Source organism: Orbicella franksi, chromosome 11, assembly GCF_964199315.1.
Source record: "Orbicella franksi chromosome 11, jaOrbFran1.1, whole genome shotgun sequence".
In the NCBI taxonomy this organism is placed as follows: Eukaryota; Metazoa; Cnidaria; class Anthozoa; order Scleractinia; family Merulinidae; genus Orbicella; species Orbicella franksi.
The window spans coordinates 14,225,705-14,239,469 of record NC_138155.1 but is presented as its reverse complement, the minus strand read 5'-3'; the positions used below and the strand labels follow the sequence as shown (position 1 = coordinate 14,239,469).

At 39.4% G+C, this 13,765-nt stretch overlaps 1 protein-coding gene across 1 annotated transcript in view; it reads right to left on the bottom strand.

Annotated features, from left to right (window-relative positions):
* Positions 1-8: 8 nt before the first annotated feature.
* Positions 9-13,765, bottom strand: part of LOC145460351 (netrin receptor UNC5C-like) — a 30,030-nt gene continuing 16,273 nt past the window's right edge. The window contains exons 2-9 of the mRNA XM_081445135.1: positions 13,158-13,322; positions 12,269-12,408; positions 10,355-10,496; positions 9,354-9,524; positions 8,538-8,717; positions 3,219-3,278; positions 2,213-2,309; positions 9-1,243 (exon numbers count right to left, since the gene is read on the bottom strand). Coding sequence (XP_081301261.1) covers positions 1,150-1,243; positions 2,213-2,309; positions 3,219-3,278; positions 8,538-8,717; positions 9,354-9,524; positions 10,355-10,496; positions 12,269-12,334 — 810 coding nt within the window. The 5' untranslated portion in view covers positions 12,335-12,408; positions 13,158-13,322 and the 3' untranslated portion in view covers positions 9-1,149. The remainder of the gene's footprint in view (positions 1,244-2,212; positions 2,310-3,218; positions 3,279-8,537; positions 8,718-9,353; positions 9,525-10,354; positions 10,497-12,268; positions 12,409-13,157; positions 13,323-13,765) is intronic.

The following is a 13,765-nucleotide window of genomic DNA, read 5'->3' as shown; positions in this document are numbered from 1 at the left end:
AAAAGTGATGTCAAGTTGTTTTACTCTATTGAGTGCACACTCACAATGATAACATTACACAAATGACTATTGATCAAGGTTTCTAGAGTATCTGCCATATTTGTCTTGGGGACCACTACATATCACCTACAAGTAGATGACTAGATCAACTGCTGTAGATTATTGGGTTGACATTTAAGCCCATAACACATGTTAAAGCAGAGTATGCTTGGTGGTCCCTAATGTTATGGATGAACTTGCCTATTGCTCACTAAACTGGCACAATTCAAATAAACTAACAAGTTACATACAGGCAGCAGATGACTCAAAACGTAATGACAGCCCTGCATAACACTCTGCACTATCTGAGAGTGTCTCACTAGTTTGTTTTCATACAATTTGAGTGTGTTTGCATCCCGATTTCAACACGTATTCGGGCATTGCGTAAATTTTTCGGGTCCGCAGTCCGAAGATGCCCGTACGCCTATGCACAACATAAAGGTGAGAAAAAACTTTCATGCCCCGGAAAATTGCCCGCCCACACCCTACCCCATTCAAAACTAATGGTCCAAACCACCTACCTCGTGTTTTCCTCAACGCGTATCCGATGCATTCCCTGTCGTTCCTCTATATGTACGTTACAACGTGTGCTCTCTGTGCGTTTTTGTTTTTGTGTTTACATTACATAGAAATCAATAATTTTTAGAGATTTGAAATCCCATTTGATGTTCAACTGCATGTTAGAGACTATATTTCATCGTACGTGTTGATTTTATACAAGAGAATAAGGACTACAAACTCAGTATTTACTTTTTTTTATTCATGAACATTCTTAAATAACTTAACATAAACTACGTCTGTTCACGTATAATTAAGCTAAATAACATATGAACCTGAGTAACAAAACTGAAGACAACGAGAGTATTTTCTAGTTAAAGTTGAACTCCGCTAACTCGAACTCTAAAGGGAGACAAAAAATAATTCCAGATGTAACCGATAGTAAGTGACTAAAAAAGTATATGCAAGGGAAATTATTTGAGTCAAATTAGTTGGGAGTTCCAAGCAACCAAGTTCGATATAACGAGGTTCTATTGAAATTTGAATACAAAATCGCCCATTTGAGCATTGTCAACTCGGTTATCTCGGAAAAGTTCTTTTGCTGTTTCTATGTCAACCTTTAGCCAAATTCACACTTGTCGTTCCAGTTTCTTCATAATGATTTGCCATCCTGTCGTTGCTCTTGTTCTCTATGGAATTGGTGATCCTAAAATAGAGATAAAATTAGACAAAATTGTTCTACAATTTTACTGGGAAAAAGGAGCCACCTAGATAAATTTTCCGGAATTTCCAGAAAAGAGGATAACCTTCCGAGGTAAATCAACATTTTTATGGAATTTTCTTGCAGAGAATTTCCGTTCCATTTGACTTTCTTCCCGAAATTTCCGGAGTTTTCGTTCGGTTGAATGGTTCGCTTTTCGGAAATTCCACAATTTCCGGATTTCCTGGAAACTTTACCAGGAGATTTCCCTACCCATTTGTTCCCGTTTCGAAATTTTCGGATTTTTTGGTTGATTGGCCTATGGAAAGCGCTTACTTTGTTTATCACTTACATTCATGATCGCTCCACTGTGATCAAATGTAAAATATTGGTTCATGCTTTTGGCTGGGCGTCTATCAAGTTATCGACGCTCAAGTTTGACAGCACTGTCAGACCAGACGCCAGAGATGCAATTTTGTTCCCAGGGCTTCTTCCCATTTCTATGTCAGAAAATCCCTGGGAACTAGATTGTGGCGATGCCTCGGGTAAGTCTTAATACCCTGTACCACTTATGCATTTCAAACGCCTGCGTCCATCCATAACTCGATAGACCCAAGTTAAACATGAAACAATTTTTAACATATACAATTCGAGGAACAGCTACCGTTATTGGCAAATCTTCGTTGATGCATTCTAGAAAAGTCTGCAATTTTAATAATTCAATCAAAAAATTTCACACGCGATCGAGATTCCCCCAAAGTTTCGTCCGCGGTGGCGGTCTGTCTTAAATAAAGTCGTAGGAAAGTAGTAAAACCATTTTTTTTTTATCAGCGTACTTGTTCAGTTTTACATTTAAAACTGTAACCAAAGAAAACACTGGTAAAAATATAGGAAAAATGCATAAATTTACAGCCATATCAAAACGGTCCTTGAATACGCTATATAACTGAACTCTTTTTCATCTCTGACCCTTACCTGTTGTGTTCATATCTCTTGTGCGTCACACAGATTATAGCCACTGAAATGACGACAACAAGGGTCAAAGCCACCGCTAACAGCAACATAGGAATAACTAAAGCAAAAAACAACAACAACAACAACAACAACAAAGAACAGCAAGTTAAGACTCGATTACACGTGGTTAGGTCGGCTCGTGCCAATCCACCGTAGGAAAAAAGATGGCGGCTGTACATTTTACCAAAATGCCTTGCGAACCTAACATAGCCTACAGGGCACAAAGAAAGCCCAATTTTTACAATATTTGTCTCTGTACTAAGGACATTGAGTAACTTAGTTTTGAAGATTTTATAACGTTTCTGCACGTTTTTATGAACGTTGTTAAGGGTTTTCGTGCGCTAAGAGCTATGGGTAAATGTACCAGTCGCCATCTTTTTTCCTACGGAGGATTGTTACCGCGCATCTTTACCGCACACGCAATTCGTATCGCAACGTCACATCACGTTGTACAACAAGCGCGCGCTAAGGAAGACATCTGTCCGTGAGAAGTTACTAATATATCGAATTTTTTTGTTCTCTTGTGACCATAGTTTTCTTGGAATTTGGAGGGGCAAGTTATTTTGTGATCTTTGTCAAGGCCTATTCTACCTCGAGGAACGACATCAACTACAAAAGGTTACTTCGTGGACTTAGTTGTGTTGAATTGAGTACGTATACCTGATCTTAATTTTAACAATGCAGCTTCTTCAATTCCTGGTAGTCGACGTGTGTTAAGATCGTCTCAAAATAGCAAAAGCTTCTAAAAACGCAAGGTCTTCAATGAGCCTTACTTCAAAACGAACCAGTACGCCGGCGACCCCCCATATTGTTTTTCTTTTCAGCCAAAGTTGATCTTTGCCTTACTGCGCATTCATGGCAAGTTAAAAAAAATTATATGTACGTAGGAACATTTTGGCCGCGAACATTCTTAATAAAAAAATTGTTTGAAATCTGCTACGCCTGCGATTAAAGCTATGTAACTTACAGTATTTATTTTTGTCTTTCCCGTCGTCTGATGAGCGTGCTACGGTGTCGGCAGGGTCCCCTAGAAAATTAACATCGAAACGTTAACATATTCTTAACACGTTCTAAAAGAAAATGGGATATTCTAAAACGCCGATTTTTTGGCAATAATCAGCCACTTCAGTGAAACTATTACCAGGTGCGGTGAAAAGAGAATTAAGGCTGGCAAGATTTCTTAAGAAGAAGTTAAGTTTTGCAACAAAGTCACTTCCTATGGTAAAATTTACCTCCAAGAGCATGATTTCTTTCAAACGCAGGTAAAAAGAAAAATTGCACTACACATGGTACGGTGCCTTCCTGTACTACACATGTTAAGGTACATGGAAATTTCCATGTACCTTCCTACACCACACACGTTAAGGTACATGGAGATTTCCATGTACCTTCCTACACTACACATGTTAAGGTACATGGAAATTTCCATGTACCTTCCTACACCACACATGTTAAGGTACATGGAAATTTCCATGTACCTTCCCGCACTACACATGTTAAGGTACATGGAAATTTCCATGTACCTTCCTGCACTACACATGTTAAGGTACATGGAAATTTCCATGTACCTTCCTACACCACACATGTTAAGGTACATGGAAATTTCCATGTACCTTCCTACACCACACATGTTAAGGTACATGGAAATTTCCTTGTACCTTCACGCACTCCCTGTTCCTTTTTGCGTTACTCTGTAAAGGTACATGGAAATTTCCAGACATAAAATGTATGAGGCATATTTATACAGCTCTTAAATCGTTCTCTGTTTTGAACGCGTCAGATAGCCCTTCAACGAAATTTAGTGAGTGAGACGAGGCAGATGTTTCGAAATTATATGATATCAAACAAATTTATTGTAAGATACACAGCATCCTGTCACGGTGTTAGCAAGACAGCTCTTTTTTGAAGATTCATGGACCTAGAAATTAAAGAAACAACACATGTCAATATATTGTAAAACAATGTTCTGAAATCTTTAAACGTTTCGAAGAGTTCGATTTAGTCTCTGTTTGTTTCGTGTTCACTGTGTTTATCTTGGACTGTATGTATGGATTTCAGCATTCAACGACTCAATGTTTGTAAACTGCTTACTCAGAATACGCCATCTCCTTTATATATTTACGTGTAATCGGTCTCAAAACGTTTTTCTTCACTTAAAGATATTTTTTTAGCTTTATGAAGGGAATGATTAGGTTTTCAATGCAACATGTACGTTTTCGAAAATTACAGAAATGGCGCACTTTTGGATGATAAATGGCCCGAGTACTAACCCACAAAGATACTTGACACGTTCATGGGCTCATTCCGCGACTATTTTAATTCTAGTCATTTAACGCTTAACAAGGCAAAATGAATATTTCTTTTTACCTGTAAATTGATGAACTGAACCGTAGCATGTTCACGGACTGTGTTCTCGCCGAGTTTCGATATACAACCTCACTTGTTGGCAGTTCCACAACAATTAATGGTGTACCGCTTCTGCCGTTTCCCCTGGCCTGCTTCCTTACAGCTTATAAGGCCACCAGCTCACGTCTACTTTCACCGCAAGAATACGTTTGATTCGTCATACTAATAAGCCAGTTCAATATTTAGTCGGGACGGCACTACGATTCTCAAAAATATAGCACATGAGATAAAATTCGACCGTTAAACATCACAGCGGAAATGAAAGCAGCTTGTCCGACAGTTTCGTTTCCGAAACCGCAATGATAGGTTAATTTCTACGGTTACAATAGCATTCAGCTGACCCGGATCCCGCTGATTCTAATTTATAACTCTGCGAATCCGAGCAAAACCAACACTTTTCTCAAAATAACACTCTCTCTAAAGTGTAGTGTTTTGCTTTTCTCCGTTTTTGGAGAAATATAAAATAAAAATAAGTTATTTTTGACACATACACAACTCGCGCTCGAATAAACCGGGCACTTATTTGCATTCCATTGAATAAGAACTATTGTCATATGCCTCGTTATTCAAAGCACATCGACACATGTAAATGAAGGAAGCTGCTCCTAATTACTAGGCCTTTACGGAAACCTGAACAATAGCACACCCAAAATGTCAGTGAGATAATGTCACTGCGGTTTAACGGAATCACGTATTGCAATCCGCCAAAAGGGCAAAGAACGATTAGAGCGGTAACTTCGAGGAAGGAGGTTTGCTCTATTTTGATTGTTACGATGGGACCTATGCAGAGGTACTGCCGAGTTTAGGAGACAAAACATCTGTGTGCAAGTAAGTGGAATGAATCGCGCCCGATCTCCTGAAACCTATTATTGACCGAGTTTATCAGTGAGATAATGCATGGCGTTTACGCGGCGAACGGCAAAGGTGAATGTTTTGCCGTCTGTCTTGGCTGTTTGTGCGTTTTATAGATTTGTATTTGAGGATATGTAGATTTGTACTTGAGGTGAATATTAGGAGTCGTTTTGCTATTTTTGTGTGATATATTTAAAGAAAAGACCACAAAATCTGCAAAATCAAAGAGGCAATTTTTTTGCCGTTAGCCGTAAACGTCGAATTGTAGTAACCTGGGGCCGCGGTGTGGTCTCCTAAAAGAGTTTCAACGGTCAATATTGTCGAAAAGCATAATATATTAATTAATCTTTCTGCTACGTGTATTGGCCATTTTAACAGTACGACTCGATATGATTTAATTAATCACTGCGCTGTAGATCAATTAAAAAAACACTGTGGCTAAATGACCGGCAGCCGGTCACGGTTTTCAAATTACTAAATGACCGGTAGTCTCATATTTTTCTCAAATTTAAGGAATCGAAGGGACCCATCCAATTCAAACTATCATATGTCGATTAAGAACTGCCAAGCGATCCAGAAGAGCTGTATAGATCGCAAGTATAACGCTTGGTTTGCGCTCGGCTCAGAGAGCGAGACCATGGTTTGTGACACTTAGAATTTTTTGGGGTTGAGTGCCGGTCACGGTTCTCAAATCACTAAATGACCGGCAGTCTCATATTTTTCTCAAATTTAAGGAATCGCGACCGGCAGTCGAGCCGAGCTTTAACCAAGCGTTATACTTACGATCTATACAGCTCTTTTGGATCGCTTGGCAGTTCTTAATCGACATATGATAGTTTGAATTGGATGGGTTCCTTTTATTCCTTAAATTTGAGAAAAATATGAGACTGCCGGTCATTTAGTGATTTGAAAACCGTGACCGGCAGTCGACCCAAAAAAAATCTTGTGTCACAAACCATGGTCTCGCTCTCTGAGCCGAGCGCAAACCAAGCGTTATACTTGCGATCTATACAGCTCTTCTGGATCGCTTGGCAGTTCTTAATCGACATATGATAATTTGAATTGGATGGGTTCCTTTTATTTCTTAAATTTGAGAACAATATGAGACTGCCGGTCATTTAGTGATTTGAAAACCTTGACCGACTGCCGGTCATTTAGCCACAGCGTAAAAAAAAAAGCTATAATATTTTAGTACTGCTCCTAGTCTCCTTCGCAGCCCCAAACGGCTTCGAAGGTGACTATACCGCTTCTTGAGCTCTGGTCAAAAGGTTATTCAAAGGAAGTGGCACCCGGAAAGTGGTATCTTCTAGTTCGACTTTTTTTTTGTTAGCGAATTTGAACTTTTTCCAACAGAGCTAGTCTTTTTAACCTTTCGTAGGAGATGGCTTTACCTCATTTTGAAATGGCAACTAAAATATTTCGATGGTGAATAGATCATTAGATTAATTGTTACTTGAACCAAAATAAGGCTCAAGAGCTGGAGAACTAGAGTAAGTGTATGTATAACCAGCTGCGTTGATGTATTTTGTTTCTTTAATTTCCAGGTCCATGTCTCGTTCAAAGAGAGAAGAGTACTATTGTTCTATATTGATGTATCTTTCTGTTGATTAATTAAAACTATTTCATTTTTCAGTAATTTTCAGGCTGTAGTTAGATTTTATATTTTCCAAGATTTACTTGAGCAACTGATTATCAGATGGGGAAATGCTTGTTTATGTGTACCACAAGGTACACGGAAATTTCCATATACGTTTTGCTATGTGTAGTCATAAGGAACATGGAAATTTCCATGTACTTTGCCATGTGTTTCGTTGCAAGGTATATGGAAATTTCCATGTACCTTGCCATCTGTTTCGTTGCGAGATACATGGAAATTTCCATGTACCTTGCCATCTGTTTCGTTGCGAGGTACATGGAAATTTCCATGTACCTTGCCACGTGTTTCGTGCAAGGTACATGGAAATTTCCATGGACCTTGCCATGTGTTTCGTTGCAAGGTACATGGAAATTTCCATGTACCTTGCCATGTGTTTCGTGCAAGGTACATGGAAATTTCCATGGACCTTGCCATGTGTTTCGTTGCAAGGTACATGGAAATTTCCATGTACCTTGCCATGTGTTTCGTGCAAGGTACATGAAAATTTTCATGTACCTTGCCTTATTTTTTGTAAAAGGTACATGGAAATTTCCATGTACCTTGCCTTATGTTTTGTAAAAGGTACATGGAAATTTCCATGCACCTTGCCAAATGTTTCGTAGAAGAAGAAAATTGACAGAGATTACCTCAATTACCGATAAATTTGCCAATCGTTTTTAAAATTGGCAAAATTAACAAAATTCGAAAGCTGAGAAAGACAAAGCTGCCTCTCACAACCTTTTTACCAAGAATAAACATTTAGGCTTACTTTTTACCATATTTGTTGCCTTCCTTGCAGAAAACCCCTCTCTTAAGCTGATTCCTGCAACTAGATCTTGGCAAAATCTTAACTTTTCGTGACATTTTTACCAAAGCTGTCTTCAAAGCTCCGGTCCTGGTAAAGTTTTCAGTTATTTACCCATTTCTTACCAGCTAACCTTTTCAATTCTCGTGGCAAAATTTAAGCACTTAATGCAAAATTGTGCCAAAATGTTTACCACTGGCAAAAAAATAGCCAAAAAGGGCATTTAATGCCAGATTTCTTAATTTTATCTGGAAAATTAAGCCGATTTCCTTTATTTGTTCCAGAAATTGCGTTTTAGAATATCCCATTTGCTTTTAGAACGTGTTTCTTCCTGTATAACTACCAACTATGGCAAAAGAAACGAGAATTTGTATTTATAGAAAAAAATATCCCATCGCGGTTATTTCCCCTTTTGATAGACTACCAGTAAATTGTACTATATCTGTCAGAATGAGCGTTTGCAAACAACCATCTTACATTGATGACATGGGGGAAGCATAAGGTATTTTCTGCTAAATATTTGGCTAATATGCCATTTCAATCACTCAACAACTCTGCCAAGAAACGCTGAAAAAAGCAACATTTACCTTGCGGATTACAATCTACTGTGAAGCAGGTTCGAACGTCTACGGAAGAGCTGCTCTCACAAAGTTTCCCGCCATGCATAGGGGATGGATTAGTGCAAGTTCGTTGGCGTAACTCGAATCCAGTCCCACAGGAGACACTACATCGAGTCCAGTTCGACCAGTTAGAAAAACCGCCATCAACTATCAATAAAATGAGAAAGTAATGTAAAACAAGAAGCCTTCACACTGAACTAGCGGGTACTTTGTTGCTGAGCGAAAACTTTATGTAACGTTGCACCGTATTATAATATTCATTTAATATTTATTTACGGTACCCGGAATAGCTCCGTCCAAACCACCGCCCCACCAAAACGAGATGATAAAAGTCTTTTCTTTCGTACTTAACAACAACAAAAAAAGAGATAGCTTTTAAACAGACTGGCGTCTTGTAGTGTCTAACCCAAGAATTTTGGCTTTATTAAATAACGATCAACAATATATTTTGTTCAGAATGGCACATCCATTATCCTACGTGTACGGGGTATTGAGTATTGATTATTGGGTACCGACAATTAAGCGTTGGTACGTAAGCTAATAGTTGCGCCATTGCATTTTAAATAGCTTTTCGCGAATATGCAATGTAGTCTCCAGTGAATTGAGAGGCCCTGTCCTAATCAGAGTGCGACCTCAAAACAGTGCGGTTTCTCCTGGTTTCTCACAGGCATCAGCCGTATACCAAGCGCGTTTTCATAAGCAAGCTAGAGAGTACGTAACCTCGTACGCGCAATTTCTTTAACACATATGAAGTGAATATGAGAGTAAGGGTGGAATACGCACCTGGGCATGATGTTCCTACACACTCCTTGATCTGGATTGATTCTCCGATGCAGTCTTTACCGCCATTAGCCGGAGCAGGATCAGAACACGTTCTGTAGCGAACGCTGGTCCCTTTACCACATGAACTGGAACAATAAGTCCAATTTGACCAGGGAGTATAACCTCCATCCACTAAGAAAAATTGTTAACAGTTGATCATTTGCCACAAAAATATTAATCTTGCGCTCGATAAAACAAACGTAGTTAAGAAAAACATTTAAACCGGCAATGATTACGTCTCTTAGGCCCCATCCACACTGGTCCGGAGAAAATTGAAAACGCAGCTTTATTCCTACAATTGGGCCTTTCGTCCACACTAATCCGTTGCGTAAACGGAGCTTTGAGAAAACCCGCTCTTCAAGCCAAAAGAATTTGAAAAGGCCAGGCTTCCCGTTTTAGTAAACGGAGGTTTTCGAAAAAGGTGACGTCACAATAATCTGATTTCCCTGCCCGAGGTCAAATCCAAAATGGCCGGTTATTGTTGCGTTTTTAAATGTCTCTGGCGTAGTGTTAACGAAAAACATTTGACGCGCTTTCAAATCGGGAGAGTCAAAACGCCGTTTCCAAATTTCCCCGACGTAGTCTGGACGGAGCCTTATATTGAACAATGGTTGCACCTACTAGTTCTAAACTTGTCAGAATTACCACGTGCTTTATCGAATGATTGCCAGTAAAACCTTAATCAATAGGTTGATTTGCATTCCTAGAATCTTCATCGTTTTGACGCGGTTAATAGCCCTTTTCACGGTTACCTTTGCTCATTTGCATTACAATAAAATTTAGCATGTATGTGAGGCAATTTCGGGCTATTTTGTAGTTTTTGCCCGAAATTGCTTCGCATCCACGTTGGATTACATTGTAATGCAAATGAGAAAAATTAACCGTGAAAAGGGCTATTGCACGACCATGCATTACAAATATATAGTAAGTTTCATTTGCTCTCGATTCGCATATATACATACCTGGTACACATCCATATAACTCTATCCTCATGCAGATATGACCATTCCATTCAGAAGGATAAAATATTACAGTTTGCATCTTGGTTCCGTTAAGTGGAAAGTACACAATTTCATCTCCATCAAATGGCGTCGGTCGAAATACCTAGAATAGGAAAAATTAACACACACCTTTTCAGCGAGCGGTGTGAAACTTTTCATTTAGTGATGGTTTCTATATTCTCGTTATCCGTGTGCTAATAATAATTTCGGTGAATACTTCGTGATCAGGCAGCGGACGAGGTAGTCTGCGAGCAGGCTATCATCGTTGGCGGCACGAGCAAAGCCGTCGGCGAGCGAAGAGAGCCGGTGAGAATGAAAGCCTTTAATGACGATGTTGTTTTCTGAATGCAGCCCCTCGGAAGGTGCCAAGATTTTGACAACTCGCTAGCTAAATGTGTCCAATAATTAGCCAATAGAAACTGAGAAAAACATGCATCAACAAATATGACAGCAAACTGCACGAGGAGACTTTTAGTTCTTTTAGCTCTAGTTATGCAAATAATACTTGTGTTTTGCCGCTGGCAACGTTAGACAAATCTTTGACATTTTTAATCGCGGCACAATCTAAGCCAAGTGATTTTCTCTCATTTATCTGATCCTGAATTATGCTGGTTAGCATAAGTCACTAACACTACAGTATCTGAAGGTTGTACATGGCGAACTTTCTTGATCGTCATTGCAGTTGCAAACAGTTGAAATATAAACCTTTTACCGTATCCAGTTGGCATAACCGAAAAAAAAAATCCCTTCCCTCTAAAAGACAATTCACAGCTTTACCATGTTCCTGTTTTAGATCGACCACGATATTTGCTTCGAAGAGAAGTTTTTAAAAGAGCTTTCAGGACAAATCCCACACTGGGATTCCTACATGGACGCCACGTTTGTGTTTGATAATCGCTGCTGGTTTTGGTCATATTAATAGGACCTGTCATTTTTCACCAATCAGAATGCTGCGTTCGTGGGCGAACGCGCTGTATTGGGAAAACAGTATGTGCCTTCCGTGCAGGCTCTCATTTTTTTTACCAGGCCCCTCAGCGGCTTGCTTCGCTCGCTGACTCATCTCTCGCGACTTTGCTCATGAACTTTGCTCCCGCTGCAACGCACGAGAACCTGGTCGCAGGCTGAAATAACACAACCTAAACAGACCTTACAAACGTGTACGCTTTGCGGACCATGTTTCCATTGTACAAAATGACAGTCTATACAGCCAATACAGATACGTGGAGCTCCAGAATTCGAAAGCTATGCGAATGAAGAATGAAGCACCGAAGCTCTACTCACGTTCGTGTTTTAGGGTGCGTTCCTTTGGGGTGATCTGGATCAGGATTAGTGATCTGTGATCACTCAGATCATGGTACATCAAAGGAACCGATGAATCCACTCTGGTCACGGATTTATCGGTGTCTTTCATGCACCATGATCCAAGTGATCTCGGATCACTAATCCTAATTCAGATCACCCCAAAGCAATGCATTATACTCGAAGACGACACAGATAGGCACATGCATGTAAAGCTGCAAATAACACTTGCACACATTGCGGACATATTAAGTGTTTTTTTTTTTTTTAAAGATTCTAGTCGTCTTGATGTTAAAGTTGCTTTTGTTCAGTAGTTGAATTGCTGAAAGTCACCACTGTTGTGATTCGCTTAGAGATATAACACGAACTTAATCCACCGTCATTCAGCTAAGTAACAATTTTTGTTTAAAGGAATACCCAGTTCTAAAATAGAAGTCAAAGTTCTTCTACAGATTGTTTAAACACTCCACGCAGACATTATTTTGTCACGACGTCTTACGTGACGTGACAACGTACTGCGCGACGAGTCATGATCAGAAAAATTCTTTGCGTAATCAGTGACAGATTTTCAAGTACCTTTTGATTTTGATCCGTAGGGTAAATTTGCGGTGAGTTCTGATCAGCGTCAGATTTGTACCCCATTTTAAACTTGGTTACAAACTGATTGGTAGAACTTCTTCCTTGGAGCTCAAATCCTGAGAGGTTCGCTGGCTGGTCTGTTTGAGAAAAAAAATATCAGCATAAAGTCGCAAAAAAATAAAACACTTGTCAAAACGCACTGTTGCGCACAATGTTTGTTTTGTGCCTTTCGTTTACAGAATTGTTCAAACTGGATCGTGCTCATGGATCGTGCTCATGTTCAAGTTGGATTGTGCTCATGTCTCCACCAAATGCAACGTGTGCACTTACTTTGGGCTCAAAGTTGCCAAGGCAGAATCGCTTTCTGCTTATTCTACAACATTTCGCGGATGAAAGGTCTAACCTCGAGAATCCTCGCTCTTTTTACGCAAGAGCCCCTTCCGAGTACGAAATGCCGTAGAGAGTGGCGACTTCGGCTGAAAATGGTGAACGCTGTGATTCATATAATGCTGTGGCGAGTGCCCGAAGGTTATGATGTTTCTGGTTGGTTAGGAATCTTTCTAGTGTCTCTGAGTGGGATAAGCTTCTCTATCACAGGGTTACTTTATTATTAAATTTGACCTTTAATAGATGGAAAAAGACTCTATGAGAGAGTTAAGTGTCTCTCCCAAGAACACAACACAATAACCCTAGACAGGGCCCGTACCCAGACCGTTCGATCCAGAGTCCAGCTCAGGCCCACCCCTTCCATCAATTCGTTCATAACAGCAATTACAAGAGAGAACAGAAATTATTTTCGGACTACAAACGTAGTTATTGTTTCTGCAATGGTTCACAACTAACAATTAAGTCCTACAAGACAAGTACATACTTCTAGTGTTCTCACCTAAAATGACAGCTAAATACTGTGCTGTGTTGAGAGCATTGGAGCACCAAGCATTGGAACTGTTAAGTACAGCATGATCTTCATCAAAACTGGAGTTTAGCGACGAGGTCACCCTGATCTCGCTTCCAACGACGGAATCTGTGAGTAGGGCTCCACATCCAGGACCTTTAGTAGTGGACCCCAAAATAATAATGTTTAAAAATAGTCACACTATTCATGAGATCAATCGATCAATCAACCAATCAATCGACAAATCAATCAATCAGTCAATCAGTCAATCAATCAATCGACAGATCGATCGATCGACCGGCCGACCAATCGATCAATCGATCAATAAATCAATCAATCAATCAATCAACCAATCAATCAATCAATTGATCAATCAGTCAATCAAACAGCCTTTATTCAAAGTGGGTGACACTTAATAGTTATAAAATTAATGAACTGGTGGCCATCTTCAAAAAAGCCAAGTAAAAGAAAAAAACATTTACAATTAAAACTAGATATGATTAAAAAGTTCTTAAAAATCAAGAGGAAGAAAAAAGGAGCAAACAATATGTACGATTAAGATTGAAAAAGCTAAGCTAAACTAAAGCTAAAAATAAGAT